This window comes from Narcine bancroftii, chromosome 5 (assembly GCF_036971445.1).
Source record: "Narcine bancroftii isolate sNarBan1 chromosome 5, sNarBan1.hap1, whole genome shotgun sequence".
Classification (NCBI taxonomy): domain Eukaryota; kingdom Metazoa; phylum Chordata; class Chondrichthyes; order Torpediniformes; family Narcinidae; genus Narcine; species Narcine bancroftii.
In genome coordinates this window covers 252,903,557-252,921,259 of record NC_091473.1, presented here as the reverse complement: position 1 = coordinate 252,921,259, position 17,703 = coordinate 252,903,557, and the positions used below count along the sequence as shown (strand labels likewise).

Here is a 17,703-nt window from a genome sequence, read left to right as displayed (position 1 = left end):
TAAATGTTTTGACCTGAAACGGTGACCATTCTTTTTCTCCCACTGATGCTGATCGACCACCTGAGTTACTCCAGCAGATTGTGCTTGGCTTTAGATTCCAGCGTCTGTAGACTCCTCCTCTCCCCACCTCCCCTCCCCTGGGAAGAAGACATGACCATTTACTTTATCCATGCCCCTTGGTGATTTTGCCTATCTGTACAAGGTCAACCCTCTGTCTCCTGCCTCGAGAGGGGAAGAGACCCCAGCCTATCCAGTCTCAACCCCTCCAGATCCTTGGCCTGTTGGAACAGATTGATAGTTGAATTGCATATAAATTATCTGAGTAAACTCTAAAGATTAAGATTGTTTGGTGACACATTGGCCACCCACTCTTTCCTAGACTTATGCAGATTGCTCTGAGATGCAGTAGTTCAGAAGTGGGGCTGTGTGCTGCCCCTGGGGAGATGTGGTTAATTTAGTCATCTTTTCTGGGAATGTGTCCTTGCAGTTGCAGGAAATTGAGATGTGCAGCAAATCGTGAAGTGTCCTCGTGGTAAAGTACAGGAGAAAGCGGGGCAGCACGGTTAGCACACTACGCTATTACAGCACAGGTGTGTGGGTTTTCCCCGGGTGCTCCAGTTTCCTCCTGCCGTTCGAAATGTACAGATGTTGTAGGTTAATTTGGGTGCAGTTGGGCAGCACGGGTTTAAATGGTCAGAATCCACTTCTACTGTGCTATAATTAAAATTTACATTTAAAACCCACAAGGTTGGCCACTTAATTCTCCCGATGAGAAAAGGCTGTACTTCTCGTTGTGTGAATCAGCTGAACATCACCCTCATGTGGGGGCATTGGGTGGTGAGGGGATGGGCAGGTACTGCTCTTGTGCACTGGTGGGGGCCTGCGTTTGCGTAGTGTCCTTGTCCAGACGTAACAAGGTGCCTGACGGCCAGCGTGGCCCATCGCCGAATGGGAGCGCAGTGGATGACAGCTGAAAGAGCGGCAGGTGCTGGAGGTCCGAGGCGAAAGGCGGAAAGAGCTGGAAGCGTTCAGAAGGCCGGGCAGCATCTGTGGAGGGAGTCCATCAGCAGTCGGTGTTTCAGGTCTGAGAAGCGAGGGGAGGGAGGTGCAATCTGAAGGGACCATCCGTGATGGTGAGCAGGTCCTCCAGGTTGAGAGAAGAATATTGGTGAGAACATTGTTCCTCGGTTAGTCCCAAAGGAATTTTAGTTCTATTTAAGCTTATTTATTAGATTATACTTCATAGAGGGAGGTGTTCTTCTGAGGTTAACTCCAACATTCAAACAGCCACGTGAAGTAGAACCAGGAGTATAATTGCAGAATATATTTGCAATGGAACCAGAGGATCAATTAGCCCCAGGCAAGGGCAGTGTGAGAGCACTGTTGTGGGGTTCATTCAGGAACCTGATGGCTGCGGGGAAGCAGCTCGTTGGTGCGCGCTTTGGCACTCTTGAGCCTTCTCCCTGACGGGAGGAGGGAGTGTGTCCGGGTGGGCCCTTCCTGGGCTGCTTGAGACGCAGGTGGAGGGAGGTTTGCGTGATGTCCTGAGCTGCATTCGCCGCCTTCCACCGCATCTGATCTCGAGTAGAGCAATTCCCGTCCCGCACTATGATGCAAGTGGTCTTTCGATGGTGCCCATTTAGAGGTTATGGGAATGGGAGGACATGCTGAACTATTGTATTTTAAGAACGTTGAGGTGTTTGGTGTGCCTATCTAGACCCAATTGTTACTGAAATATTTTGTAATCCCTAGGCCATCGGTGCTCTGTGATTGGTAAGGATTTGCTTAAGGTGAGATGTGAGTGGGAAGGGAAGGTTAGGTTGAGAATCACTGCTCCAAACCCAATTGTTACTGAAATATTTTGCTTGAGAAAAATTGTCATCGGCCCATTTCCTTTGGAGTTCTGAAACCGTGCACATAACGAGTCAATGAGGGACGATTAAAACAGTGGTTTTCAAAGCTTTTCTTCTCACTCACATATCACCTGAAGCAATCCCTTACTAATGGCAGAGCACTGATGGCATAGGGCAGGGGTGTCAAATTCAAATTCACGGAGGGCCAAAATTAAAAACTTGGACTAAGTCGAGGGCCGAACTAAATATTTATTGAAAATTTTCAACAACATCTGCATGTTTTCTCTTCTTTCAACATATGTAATGTGAAACTTTAGGATATAACTTTAGGAGGATAATGTTACAGGTCAGGAGTAGGTAGCTCAAGTTCACCCTTTGCTTGACGTGAGGGAAACCTATTTGGTCCCTGTGGAGATGTAGTCAGCATTCACAGGCTGTGTCCATTTTGGCCTGCATCAGGACTCAGCATTTCCTGCTCACTCCTCAGGCTCTAGGCCTCTATTCACCCTCGACCCACCATCCCTCTACCTGACCAGTCCTTTACCCAACCTCTACTCACCCCTCACTCCACTCGCTCTGCCTCTACCCACCCCATCCTATACACGCCCCTCTACTGCCTCTCCCCTCAACCTGATCCTCCCTCTACCCGTCTCTCACCCTCTAATCACCCCTCCCCTACTCACCCTGCCCCTCCCCTTTTACCTCTTCCCTATCCACCCCTCCTTCTACTCATCCCTCCTTCTAACTGCCCCTCGCACCACCATAACTTCCCCTGCCCATTACTCCTCACCTACACCCTCTGCCCACCCCTGCTTACCCACCCACTCAGGCCCAGCGCGCTGCCGATCAGCCTTTGCGGACAGCCACCATCTCTCTCTTCACGTGCAGGGCCGAACCAGCCGTCCCTGGGGTCCGCGCGGGTGCAAGCGCTGAAGGCCGTGGCGACCGGGAGAAGTGCGCTCGCGCTGTGGAAGGGCCGTCCAGTGCCAGTCGCGCGGGGCTCGCGCTGCCCGGGGGCCGTGCGCAGCCTGCCATGCCCGTCGCGCCGACAGGAAATCACAGGCGCTCGCCCATCCGCCGCACCGCTCGACAGGTGGGAGAAGTGACTGGTTGTGCGGGGAGCCTTCCAACCGGCTTGCCGGCTGATGACATCGACAGACTTCTCGTTACAATTTCTCGTGTTACAATGGGGAAGGATGTGCAATGAAGGGGGAGGATGGTGGGGGTGACATTACCAAAAAGCAGCATCGGCTCTCGCTGCAGGGCGGGCCACCTCTAATACATTTTTGAAATGATCTTGCAGGCCAAATATAATTATATCGCGGGCCAAATTTGGCCCGCGGGCCAGAGTTTGACATGTGTGGCATAGGGATTACTTTAAGTGGAGTGTGAGCGGAAAAAAGGTTGAGAACCACTGATCAACATCATTGTGTCAATGTGATTGGTCCAAGTTATATTTTTTAAAATCTTTAGTGTTGGTGAGGCCAACATTTCAGAAACAAAAAAGTTGTTTTCACAAAATATAGGAGAAGAAATAGGCCCATCGAGACTACTCCTACATTCTATTCATGAGCTGATCCACCCTCCCACTTGGCCCCACTCCCCAGCCTTCTCCCCGTAATCCTTGATGCCCTGAATAATCAAATACGTGTCAATCTCTGCCTTAAATACATCCAATGACCTCCCTTCCACAGACACCTGCGGCAATAAGTCCCACAGACTCACGACCCTCTGGCTAAAGAAATTTGTCCTCATCTCTGAAATTTGACACCCTTTTATCCTGAAGTTGTGCCGTCATATCCTAGACTCCCCAATCATGAAAAATATCCTTGCCACATCTACTCTGTCCAGGCCTTTCATCATTCGAAATGCCTCTGAGGTCCCACTCGTCCTCCCAAGAGCTGACTTCCTCATCTGCTACATTGCCCATCCTTGGTAAACTGATCCTGCCAGCGCTGTGGCCTGGCAAAAGTATTCCCTCTCCACTCCACATCCATTTTGCTTTAAAATTATGGGAATGGAGGAGGAACAGATTACAGGGGAAATGAATGGGGGTCCTCTGAGAGCTAGCATGGATGGGCCCATTGGCCTCCTCCACATGTGGTGAATCCAGCTCATTGGCCCTCTGAGTCCACATTTCCTTCGGATCCCCCTTCTGTGGTGTGTGGCGTCTTTTAGTGAGCTGCTCCTAGCACATCCCCTCCTTGCTCTTGTTCTGTGTGCAGGTTGACCTGCCTGGACAGCTCAACATTTTTCGCCAGGAAATTCTGCCTGGCCCGCAGGGAAAAGAATCTCGGGGTTCTGTGCGATGGTGGCGCTGCCGTAACTGCGGGGAGCAGGGACGCGGTGCTTTCCCTGCTGGGTCCAACTGCCATTGGCTCTGTTAAAGGAGCTGATAGTGGTTTGTTTTAAAATTCCCGTGGCCACAGGGTCTGGGCCCAATGTGGCTGCGCCTGTGATCGGCTACGGCCACGGTGGGGTGGGGGGGGGGAGTAGATTTAAGACAGAAATGAGGAAAATCTGAGAGGTGAATCTGTGGAATTCTCTGCCCAGGGAAGCAGTTGAGGCGACTTCATTAAACATAAATATGTTTTAAATTTTTACATAAAAAAGGAATTTAGGGATATGGGGAAAAGGCAAGTGGGTGGAGTTGAGTCCATGATCAGATCACCCATGATCTTATTGAATGGTGGTGCAGGCTCGACGGGCTGAATGGCCGACTCCTGCTCCTATTTCTTATGTTCTTAGGTACTTGCAGTCTAAACAGGTGCCCAGTGCGAACAACCACACAGGCAGTCATTTTTTTTCTGCGATGTTCCCTTCATTACAGTCTAAAAAGAACATTTCTGACTCCTTGCATTGATCTGTGCGTGGTCTTGTTTACCTTTGTTCACGGCGTTGTTCCTTTTCACCAGGACTGCCTGAAGGCGTGCCAGGAACAGATTGAAGCTGCCCTCACGGAGAGCTTAAAACAATCTCAGCAGCAAACCGTGTCAAAGACTGTACACGAACCAGACCTCACCAGCACTCCAACAGATGTAAGGGATGTCAACCTGTGATTATCCAGTGAAGTTTTCCTTTTTTTAATTAAAAAAAAGCAGTGCAGCTTAGCTTTAGTCCTCTGATATATCCAAACTACTATTTCTTTGAGCCACGTGAGGTTGAAATACTGAAGACTCGAACTTGAAGGAAGATTGTGGAAACAGATGTAGCAATGATAATCATCTTATGAACTCTCAAACCATGTGACTGTGTGTGATGTGTATGTGGAAGGAAGTTTGGGTCGGGAGCTTGCCAATCTCGTCCTGAATTTGGCCACACTCGCGTGTGATTGGCGTTCTGGAATATTCTTTCAGCAACTTCCTAAAAGTGACGTGCCCGTGCATTCTGTTGCGACTCCATTGTTCCTTAATACCGATTCTGTTACGTGCACCACTAGGACTTCAAAAATAGTTTAAGAGCCACGTGAAGGTAGTCTCCCCAAACCTTGACCGTGATGTCTCAACCTTGTCGTACGATTGTGGGGGAGTTGAGGGTACAAGCCCCACAAAAACAATAATAGAGACATTAATTTAACAAAGACCTGATTTGAACACCAGCTGATTCCCTGCGTGTTTAAATCAGTGTTTGTATCTAGCTTCACGGAGACACTCTGAACAAGTGGGGCGTTTGTCCCAGTAAGTAGACTTCAACATTTTTGCACAGGAATGTAAGAGCGTGACTCTATAATATAGAGATGAGTTCTGCTATTTTGTTTAAAGGAGGGCTGGATAGGGAATCTCTTGAATGGGACCATTGGTAATGCACCAACATACAGACACCAATTCTGTTTTGCACAGTGATACATAAGGTTCTAATTGTATATAATATTTAAAATAGGGCTGTCATGGGAAAAGAGTGGGGAATGAAACAAAGAGGCAAATTGTAGGGGTAATGCTGAATACGAATTCCCAGAGTTTAAAAAAAATCTTGAAACTGCTACCATCCCTAGTTTTCTTCCGTTAGAATGCGTGCCATCTGCTCTGTGCTAATGCAGTATATTTAGTGACTTTCCCAAATGCCTGCCGAGAAGGATTGGGATTGGATATTCCCTGAAAGCCCAGTGTAGTCTTTATTATGCTTGACGTCCGTTCTTTTTAATATTCTAGTCTGCCAACCGAAGTGCGGTTATTGCAGTGACTACATTGGACTCTCAGTCTTGGTGGAATGGATGCTGTTCATGCTCGTTCTGCTAGCAGCTCCATACTTGTCCTGAGCTAATTGCATGCGGTCCTGGCAATGAATTGTCATCGTGCAGACTTCAAAGCAAAACTACGCAGGAAATGGCCCAGGTTTGTGCATGGTCACGTTGCAGAAAAAGTTTAGGTTGGGGCAAAGCTGGCTCCTTTTTGATGTGAATTCAGAAGTACAGCACAGTGACAGGCCCTTCCAGCCCACGAGCCCATTCTCCCCCCCCCCCACCCCCACCCAAAGGCTCCATTTGATCTAGGCCCCCACCACCAGTACATTTGGAAGTGGGGCCAATGTTTCACTTCTTGCAGCTTCCTGCTAAAATTAGAAATAAGGAAGAATGGACTCGCGCGAGACGGGTGAGGGTGTGTCGTGCCCACGGCTCCTGGAAAGCAATGCCAGGATAGTCATCAAAAATAAAAGCCTCAGCCATTGGAGAATGGTGCAGGACAGGAGCAGATCAACATCTCCAGGCTCACCACAGTGCCGGTCATCTGTGTCCCTCTGTTCGCTGCTTGCGTGTATCTGTATTAGCTTGTACTTCCCTCAAACCCTTCCCACCCCAAGCAACCCACCACTCTCTGTAAAAACAAAACGCCCCCTTTAAACTAGCCCCCTCTCACCTTAAACCTCGGCCTTCTACCACTTGACATTTCGGCCCTCTCTGCACCTCCTTTGATGTTCCGCCGCAGTTTGCCCGTTCTCTGGAGAGAGGAACCCCATGTTTGGGCAGCCTACCCTTCATAGCCAGGACTCTCCAGTTTGCGGCTGGAGACATACCGAAACGCTGGTGTGAAGCGGCAGAGAGGGGGAAAATCCAATTGTATCGTCATGTGGTTGGAACAAACAGCTGGGGAATATTGATCAGCTGGTAACGTCAGCCCCTTACAAAATAAGCCCCCCCCCCCCCACTGCATTGAGAGGTTGGCTTCAAAAGATACTCTCACTGTTCACGATAATTATAGCTAATTTATAGGCTGGAGCTTCAGAGGGTGTGGAGGGTAGAGTTCTAATTTCAGTACGTTTGTGTGTGTAATGGTAATAAATGCATTCACTGCCAGACCATACAAAAGGTGTGCGAGAGAGTTGAAAGGAAGGGCGAGGGGGTGGATTGTTTTTTTTTAAAAAGAAAACATATGCAAAATCTTTTGGCCCCATACAGATTGGGCATCCGATCGACGGCACGAATCTGTGGGTCTCGAGCGGAGTCCTGTGACAAATCCTGCAAGTGGTGAAACATCCACACCCTAACCTCCCGCTCCGGGTTTTCATCAAATGCTTTCCCTTTTTGTAGTAGAACAGGTGACAAAACTTTCCATCAAAGCCCCGATAGAAGTTGTGACTTTTTTGTGTTTTTTTTAAAATTGCCCTTGGTCTTTACATGATCTAAATGTTTCTACCCTGTAATAAATTCGGAACAATTTGATAAGGGGAAGGTTTGAATTGTTGGGTTACTTATTCCGTTGACTGAGAATCCGAGCACCATGAGGATAAAAGGCTTTTATTTCTGGTAAATCTCTTCTGCACTTTTTTCATGGATGCATGTTCATCCTAAAATGGATAATATTCTAATCTTGACCAGCCCAGGGATCTGTATTGAATCCATGAAGATGATTGGTGCTATACCTGCTCCTGGCTGGATTTAAGATGAGCCTTTTGCAGCTTTCTTGACTTTGTGGATAAAATTTGAACGCTTACTGAGGGGAGGAGAAATATGCAGGTAGCTCTAAACTCTGGGATGGGTGGTAGCTTCCCCCTCTGTACCCAATGTGATAATCCATAAAATGTTCCAGGATTTGAAATACAACACATAATATTTGCTAATAAACGCACGAAAGCCAGCAATAATATTTAATATATTGCATTTGTTATTTTGCTAGGATCACGTTAATAAGGGTCAGTTATTCTGACTAGTGAAAAGTGTGTTTGCCTGTTCTGAAGCTCAGCAGGAATTTGTAGCTTTAGCTGATCCAAGACAAACTAGTGGTGATGAGAAACATTCAGGAATTTCAGTTTTTATTTGCGGAAGGGATCATCGGACTGGGACAGTAGAAACTTTAGCTCATTTGATGCCTGGTATGTGACAAGTAAAACGTGGGTGCGAAGTTGTAGATGGGAGGGGGGTGACTTTGGTTTATTAATTGTACCAGAATGAACGTTTTGTCCCCAGATTCAGATAAAGCGGCCTGTGGTGAGGCGAGGGATCCCTTTCCAATTATACTCTTGTTCAGAGTATTCTGCTGCTCTTCCTTCCACAATATGCACAGGGAGTTTGCTTTTGTCCTCATGAGGTTTGTGTTTAGCAATATTTATGTTTTAAAGTGGACCGCATTCCTTACGCAGGTGCAATCTTTTAAGGAAGGTTTTTTTTTAATGGTGTAGACCTCGCTTCAGCGCCAACAGAGATAATGAATCTATTTTCTTTTTAAATGCGATGCCTTGTAAATGCTGTCAGCCTCCTGTGGGATGCTTGGTGATGTACGCTTGGTTTACAGATGGGGGGAAGAGCGGGAGAACGGGAAGTGGGTTGGCAGAAACTGGAGAAGTCAATGTTAATGCCATCCGGCTGGAGAGTGCCCAGATGGTAAATCAAGTACACACCTGGGTCTCCGCTTTGAATCAGCGGCCACCTCATTGAAAATAGCTTGCTGGTTCCAGCCTGTGTTTAATTAGGTGATCGCTGAGAATATTAGATACACGGCTCTTTCATCCACACAAGACTGTTGATTACAGCGGTGATGTTTGGGAGCTCCATGATTGTATTCATGGCAGTGTCCTTCTACACACTGTCTCCCTGTATGGGGGGAAATGGCAAGCAGCGAGGTGACCCCGTCGATGGGTGATCGCTCAGTCAATCTGGCATTCGAGCAGAGTAAAACAGCCCTCTCCCACAAACAGTGCGTGTTTGGTCCTTTGTCCTGTGTGCTACATAAACCTGCCAAATCTGATCAACCTTTAAAGCCAATCTCCTTGAGGGACATGGTCAGGAACATCGAGAATGGCTCCAGATACTCTCTGATTAGGAAGCTCTCGGTGTTTCTGTGGATCCTTTAGGCCAGAGGACAACCCTTTCAGAAGGTATCAGCTGCTTCCCTGAATATTTACTGTGCATTGAGCTCTCCAGTTGTGAATGATCAAGTTCTTTACTTTCTGGGGTTCAGAGTTTTTTTTTGGGGTGGGGGGGGGGGAGAAAGAACTACTGGGAAAAAAAATTCTCTCCTTGTTTTATCTGCTTGTATGCTCATTAGAAAATGTTATTCAGATGGAAAATTGAGTTGCTTTTCAAGAAGAAGCTACCTTTAAAACGAGTGGGCAATAAAATGAAATGGTACAGAAGTGTGTGGATTCTGGTTGGCAAGGTGGGTGTCTCTGCCATTCCATCCAACAGAGTCTGAGCTTTGCCCATTGCCTTTATGGAGTTTGACAAAAAAAAGGAATTTTTTTTTTGCACTGCTAAAAGGGGCTGATGTTTTACATTTATTTTTTTCCTTGTATTGTTTGATGAAATTTGCTGCTATTTTTTTTGTTAAGTTGGTTTTTGTGCGGAGAATTGAAGAGTTTCTGTTATTAGTTGAAGGATCAGACTTTCAACTGGATTGTAGTCGGGACCAGTGAAGCTTCCATCCAAGCTGGTGGGAGAGTCTTGATGTTTTCAAAATGAGCTGGGGGTGGGAGGAGGGGGGGAGCTTTCCCAGAAAAAAGGGAAAATAAGGCTCTCAAGGTTGGCCCCAGAACATACAAATTCTTGGCTGTTGTATTTGTGTTTGGTGGTACTGAGTGCTGAACGCAGTTCGACAACATAACGCATGGATTTGTTTGACTGGCAGACGAACTCAGTTGATTCTGCATCACTTTTCGATACAATGAAAGGAAATACGTAACTTTTTTTGCTGCTTTTGTTATACATTAAAATGGGGAAATCTGAAAACATTGATGTAGTCAAATTCCTTTGTAAATTTAACATTGCTCTATGCCGTTTTTCTTTGTGTGTGTGTGTGTGTGTGTGTGTGTGTGTGTGTGTGAGCATGCGACTTTCACACGATATCTCAGGTTATTACACAGCTTTTAAGACATTTCGTTTCAAAGATCACAGTTGCATAATATGTCTTTGCTCTTGAATTGGATGGAATTTAATGTAAACTATTTTGATGGGCCTCAAACCACACTGCATTGGCCCATGTGTAAGTTATTTGTCTTCAGTGTGTGTTTCATTGTTTTTTTTTAAAAAAAAACCTCTTTTGGTGCTTTCTTGAGCATTAAGTCTTGAGTCTTTCCAAACTGAGGTACCCTGAGCCCAGCAAGCATGCATTTCCAATGGTTCGTCTTGAAACAGAGCTTTTGCAGCAGTTTCTTGGTGGAACAGGAAAGTCTGCAGATGTAGTGATCGAAGTTAAAACACAATGCTGGAGAACCTCATCTGGTCACGCAGCGTACTTTAAATAGCAAAAATAAAAGATGCATAACCAATGTTTTGGGCCTGAGGCCTTCGTTTTTAAATGTGCCATTTTGTGTGTGTGTGCACTTGAGAGAAGTTACAATTATAAATCACTGGAAGATGTTTAAGGAATAAGTGTTTCAAAAATAACATCCCGAGGCTAGAGTTGATTTGGTCTTTACAGGTGAATTGTGCATTTCACAAGCCAAGGCGTTTGGTATTTTTGAAATCGTAACTTGTTTGTTTGCTGTCGGAAGTGATGGACATGTTTCAAACTCCACTGTAATATTTTTCCTGTAATGCTTTGTGGAAAATGCAGTAAAATACTGGGCCTGTGCCTGTAAGGCACAGATAAAGCATTGGTTTGCAGGATCTTCTTTGACACATATCACCCACTTGAGAATGCTGGGGGAGGGAGAGATTTGGAAGAAGGGTTGACTGAGTATCACTGTACTGGTTTTGCTGTTCACAATGTTTAATATGTTTTTTTAAAAAAAAAACAGAAATAATCCTCTTATACATTGAGCACAAAATGCTCACCGCAGAGCCCCAGACGCTGTGCACAGCATGTGATAGAATGATTGGCTCTTCAGAAGCCGGTTCTTAATTTGAATTGGCCCCATCAGGACCAAAGCCCATCAAATTCGAGGTTGTGTCATCAGTTACTGTTCTAGCAAAAGGAGTGGAGAATAAATCGTCAGTGAGCCACACTTTGGCTGTTTGGTACAGTATTAGGTTGAACTATTGTAAAGAATTCTGAAAAAAAATCCACTTTATTTCATTTTACTAAAGGGGGAAACTGGTCATCTGCTATTCTTGCGTGTTAGTTTTCCCCGGTGTGTTTCGCGACAGTGCGATGTGTCAATTAAGTGAAAACTCAAAAACAGGAACTGCAGCGTCTTCTCCCAACAAAAACACGAGTATTTCTTCAGGAGGAAGTGAGTGGAGGGCAGTCAAGCAGGTTAAGCTATCACTCCTACCAGCTAGTCTGCTGTCACTCTTCGCTCAATCCAGAAATTCAAACCTCAGGAACGTCTGTTATCTGCACATTTGTAAGTTGTGCATCAAGGGTGTGACAGGAAGTTTTGAGACTTGGCAATAATATGGTCTGATTCTCTGTCAAAATACTGTTGCTAAGTTTTTTTAAAAAAAAATAAACCTTTCATCTTCCACTTCTTGTAAAACATGAAAGTGTGTCTGTTTTCAAGAAGCCACGTGCCAGAGTTGTGGCCATAATCAAGCACCGTTTAAATTGGTAAGAGAGTTTCACCAGGGGTTTAGGGTTGATGTATTTGGTGGTCATTTCTTGTGTATTTTAGACCGTGCTTCATAAATTGGAATAAAGGATTCAATATCCACCTACCTGGCAGCCAATATATGGAAGAGCTCATCAGACTGAGGACACACCCTTTCAGGCCTTGAGAGTTTTCTCCCACAGGCATCAGGCTCCTGAATAAACCCCTCAACCGTGCTCTCACGCTGCCCTTGCTTGGTGCTTATTGATCTTAGAACCATGGAATATTACAGCACAAAAATGGGCCCTTCTAGTCTGTGCCAAATTATTTTCTGCCTAGTCCCATTGACCTCCACCAGGTCCATGGCCCCCCCCCCCATATCCCCTCCCATCCATGTATCTGTCCAAATTTTTAAATGCTAAAATTGAGCCCAAATCAGCTGCTTCCACATTCCCACCCTCTCTATGAAGAAGTTTCCCCATGTTCCCCGTAAACTTTCACCCTTAACCCATGTCCTCTGGTTTGTATCTCACCTACCCTCAGTAGAAAAAGCCGACCTACATTTACTCTGTCTGTCCCCCTCATAACTTTAAATAACCATTTTCACTGTAATCTGACCCATGGTGAATTGTGCTCTTTACACGGCTGTATGAATGTTGGAGATGGCCTGCGCACAGAAGGTGCAAAGTGACAAATTTCATGTAAAGATTGGGCGATCACCTGATCTGTTGGGTTATTTGTGCCCACAGGATTCTCAAGCAGAGTCCCGGAGTGGCAGAGCAGTTCCTGCAGAGGGTGAGGCGCGAGTTGGATCAATGTCTTCCTCAGCTGCCTCTCGACACTCTTCCCTAGCCCTGGGATGGTAGATCACCAACTAAAAGGGGAACTGCCCAGTGGAGAATGGATCCTTTTTGCACATTGTTCATGTTAACAACAGTGGGAAACACTCAGGCAGTTTGTGGGGGGGGGGGGGGGGGGGGGGTGGAGGAGAGAGAGCAACATTCTAGGTTCAATGACATTTCAAGATTATTGTTATCTGATTGTACAAGTTCAACCCAACAAGACAGCTTTCTCCGGTCCTCGGTGCTAAACACATAGACACACATACAAACAGGACAAGTATTTCATCTGTACAAATAAACATTGCTTCATGACTATGAGTCGGAGGGTCAGTGTGAGCCGTTCCTTTGGTCATTCAGCATTCTCACTGCCCATGAGAAGCTGTTCCTCAGCCTGGTGGGGCTGGCTCTGATCCTCCTGCATCTCTTCCCCAGCAGGTGCAGCTGGAAGTTACAGTGTGTTGGGTAGAAGGGGTCCTCGGTGATTTTGCGCTCCCTCTTCAGATAACAATCCTAGTAGATCATGTCGATGAGGGGGGTGGGGGGGTGGAGGAGGAGGGAGGCTCCAGTGATCCTCTCTGCCACTCTTACGGTCCTGTGGATTGAACTCTGATCCGTTTCTCTGCAGCAACCGTACCCACACCGTGATGCAACTGGGGCAGGACACAGGATTTCATAATTAGCCGTTCACCTGAAACAAATAAGTTTCTTTCTTCTCAGAGGCTGCCTGGTCCTGCTGAGAATCCCTAACATCCTACTTTTATTTGAGATGGTCCGGGACCTACCATTTGTTTGGTTTTCAGCTATTAGGAACAAATGGCTTAAAATACAGGGGGAAAACTAAGCATATTTCCAGACTGATTAGACGAAAAGTTTGGAACAGAGAAATGTGTGATTGGATTTTGGAGAATCATATTTGTGAATTGCACAAGTTATTGGTCATTTTAATGGAAGTTCTTGTATGTGCTTGAAAAAAATTGTCACAGCGCTCCCTTGATCTTTAAATGCTCGTTACAATTAAATGCCACTCTTGAAAATTACAGTGAGAAGCTTAATTGAACTTGAGTTGGTGGCTCAATAACAATCTAACAGCAATGGCTGTGGGACTGGATGTGGGGAAGGGAGGGTCTGTTGGATAATCATATCTACTCTGAGCAGGCTACGACAAGGTTTAGTAATCTTCAGATGAGTTCTTAAGTATCTTATCTTCTGCTATGTACGACCCCTTTTCAATTAGCCACGAGGGAATCCTGTTAGCTGATTACAGAGTAACCTGGGTAGCAGTGATAAACAACTTTAAACTGGATTAATGTGTACTCCTTCCTGACTCGGGAACAATGTTGGTGCATGAAACCAAGCCATGGAGCGCGATTCAAGTTCAAAGTTATTGAAATACAGTAAAACCCCTGGTATCTGGCACCTATCAGGATTGGTAGATGCCAGATAAGTTTATTTTCTGGTTGCTTTGGACTTAAAATGCCTAATTAACCTGTATTAAGAATAGAGTTTAAAAGACAAAAATACTGTCCTTACACTGAACAAACTTCATTTGCATGAATCTATAAACCTTAAACTTTATTTTCAGTCACATTCTTTGAAAACATTTACCATCGCTGCATCTACAGGTTCCGCCCCCTCCACAGAGCCGCCCAAAAGGCAAACAATAACATAAATAATTAACCCCACCCCAAGGTTTACAGATGAACCTGACTGGGTGACCCTTACTAAGCGGGGATAAGGAGACACTTTAAGAGAGTCACCCCGACAGCGAGCGGCATCAACCCGCTCTTCATCCTGGGCGACGCCATCGCTGTTTCACGCAACTTTATTCAAATAGCTGCCGTGAGCAAAGCCCGACCAAGGCTGAATATTTGCTCCCATCTTCACCAAAGGTTTGTGTTACTTTCATGAACATTTACAATTTTAAATTTGTGTATTTTTTGTCTATTATTTCATTTTTTAAATTTATTTTCCTTGATTTTTTTTGCCAGTTGCACTGAGACTGCTGGTTGCCTGAATTCTGGATACCAGGGGTTTTACTGAAATGCATGACATCACACGCCACTCTGAGATTCGTTTTCCTGCAGGCCAGGCAAAATGTCTACTTAACGGTGGTGCCGACTGTACTGGAAGAAAAAGATGCATAAATACAAATCGAAATGTAAATAAAATGCAAATACCGAGGGAAAATATTCAGCAGTAAATCGTGTGCAAAGTAAGAATCCATAAATGAATCTGATTATTGTACATATGATGTATTGGAAAATATACTTGGTAACTTCCAATGGGTCAGAAGGGTTAACAATGTGTTGAAAGTCCTGGATGGCCACGTGACCAAGCAAAAAGGTACTGTGTAACATGGAAAATGCAACCAGAGTTGATCAGGCAGAACTGCTTCCTCCCTCCTTCGGCGATGGTTAACAGACACCAGATCAGACCAAGAAGATGTTCTATGGTGAGCAGCGAGAAAGAAGAGGTGACTGCTTCAGGTTCTTGGGCTACACAAGGACACCCCTGCCCACATCAGCCAAGATGTCCCATCTGTCTGCATTTCTCCAAACCCATCCTATCCATGTATCCATCCTAATTTTTTCTTGTGTTGCAATAGCGCCTGCTTTCGGCAACCCGTTCCACACACCCACCACCTTCTGCTTATAAAAAAAAGTTACCCCTCAGGTCCTGTTAAATCTCTTTCTCCCCCCTCCCCCCCCCCCACCTCACCTAAAACCTGGGTAACATGGGTGGTATGGTTAACGTAGTTAGAATGCTGTTGCAGCGCCAGGGATCGGAACTGGGGTTTGAATTCTGCGCTTAAGTTTGTATGTTCTCCCCGTGTGTTTTCCCCAAGTGCTGTGGTTTCCTACAATCATAGTGGGGGTTACCCTGCTGTACGTCTAAATTTAAACCAGTGGTTCTCAATCTTTTTCTTTCCATTCATCCTATGCTATGGATGCTCTGTGGTTAGTAAGGGATTGCTTAAGGTGGCATGTGAATGGAAAGAAAAAGATTGAGACCCACTGCCTTAAACCTATGTCCACTGGTTACTGATTCCCCAACTCTGGGCAAAAGATTCTCTGCATTCATCCGATCTGTTGCCCTTGTGATTTTGTACACCAAGGCATGTTGATGAAGGGCTCAGGCCTGAAACATTGGTTAGATATTTCCTATGGACATTGAGTGACCTGCTGAGTTTCTCCAGTACATTTGTGAATTACACTACAATCACAGCATTGACAGACTTGCCCGTTTATCTCTGAAGGGGACAGGAATGCAATGTCTCTTTGGAAAGTCTAATGGAAGGCCATTGAGGGCCCAAACATTCCCTCTGACTATCCTCAACCAGGTCTGAAATGGCTCGTATCCCACCCCTCCCACCCTCAATGTTTACACCAGCCATTCTCAACCTTTCAGATACGTCCTCCTTGGGAGTCTGCTCAAAGTTTATGGGCCCATTTCATCGAACAATACTGCACAGTACAGGCCCTTTGGCCCTCAATGTTGTGTCGACCCATATATTCCAAAAAAATTCTAAACCCTCCCCATCCCATAACCCTCTATTTTACTTTCATCCATGAGTCTCTTAAATGCCCCAATGTTTCAGTCTCCATCACCATCCCTGGCAAGGAATTCTAGACAACTTCAACTCTCTGTGTAAAAAAAAAACTTACCCCTGATGTCTCCCCTAAACTTCCCTCCCTTCACTTTGTACAGACATCCTCTGGTGTTTGCTGATCCTGCACTGGGAAACAGTGTTGGCCATCCACCCCATCTCTGCCTTTCAGAATCTTATTTTTTAATATTTTGTTTCAAATGTTCCCATCCATGTAATGGTACAGATTCGACGTAATTAAATTTAGAAATTACATGGTATTAACCCCTCCCCCTTGCCTGCCCTCCCCTCCCTCTTACCTCCTCCCACTCTAAAAGTTATATTAATAACAATAAATACAATATATAGTTCTCTAAAATAATTACGTAAAGAAAAAAGTATAAAGATAACATTAATCTGGATTCCACAAACGATCCGCTCACACGCTGAGATCTTACAGTATTTATATTAAACGACTTTATGGAAGATTATTACAGAGGCCAGAAGTACATTCTTACATATCTGGCTCTAAACTTTGCATCTACAGGCTCCAAAATTGTACAGAAGATGAATATTTATTTCTCAATTTATATGTAACTTTCTCCAAAGATATACAACTTTGAATTTCCGAATGTAATCTCACCATACCCAAATATATATCTGATTTACAAGTCACTTCCTTATCACCATTAAAGCTTTTTTGATAAATTTGACGATCAAAATTATAGTTTTAATTCAGGTCTTGTCCTATATTCCCCAACAAAAATAAATCTGTATTACGTGGAATAACAATCCCAGTAATCTGTTCTAAAACCTTTCCTAATTCCGTCCAAAAAGTTCTAATTTTAGAACATAGCCCAGCAGAGTACAAAAAGGTTCTTGTTTCTTCACCACGTCTAAAATATCTGATAAATCAGATTATATTTTATGCAATTTTTGTGGTTAAATATAATTGATGTGAACAATTATGTTGAACTAAACTGTATCCAACATTTATGATATCTGTCAAATAGTCTTGACAGAGTTTCACCCATCTGTTCTCATCAATTGTAATATTTAAATCAACCTCCCATTTCTGTCTGGATTCCCCTTTTAATAGTGCCTGCTTGTAACAAAGGATGCATTGCAGAAATAAATCTTACAACTTACACTCACTAAAAGCTGGTAAATACATTGTTGGACCTAATTTTTCCCACAAATATCTTCTCAGTTGAAGATAACTAAAAAGTGTGTTTTGAGTAATTCCGTATTTCTTAACTGTTGAAACAACATCAATTGACCTTGTTCAAAATAATCTTCTACATTTTTAATACCATTGTGAAACTAGATATTTAAAAATGGGTTCCTTTAGTAAAAGGTATAAGATTGTTTTGAATCAAATATGTTTTAGGTGATACTTCTGTTTGTTCCTATTTCATTATTTGTTCCAAATTATAATCAAGTGTTTCAGCGAAGGTACCTCCTTCACACCAGTTATTAACTTTGAATCCCATTTATGAATAAATTCCTCTGCTAATTTCTC

The 17,703-nt window shown here is 44.6% G+C and overlaps 1 protein-coding gene across 11 annotated transcripts in view; it reads left to right on the top strand.

Moving 5' to 3' along the window:
* The window catches only part of ccnd3 (cyclin D3), a 57,852-nt gene that overhangs the window by 21,094 nt on the left and 19,055 nt on the right, over positions 1-17,703 (top strand). For 2 of the 11 annotated variants that reach the window (XM_069942178.1, XM_069942175.1), the window contains one exon: positions 4,769-4,963. The exons of 8 other annotated variants lie outside the window; for them this stretch is intronic. In XM_069942178.1, the coding sequence (XP_069798279.1) occupies positions 4,769-4,912 (144 nt within the window). In that variant the 3' untranslated portion in view covers positions 4,913-4,963. Of the gene's footprint in view, positions 1-2,741; positions 2,872-4,768; positions 4,964-17,703 lie in introns of those variants that run through there. One more of the 11 variants, XM_069942177.1, reaches the window with a different exon arrangement.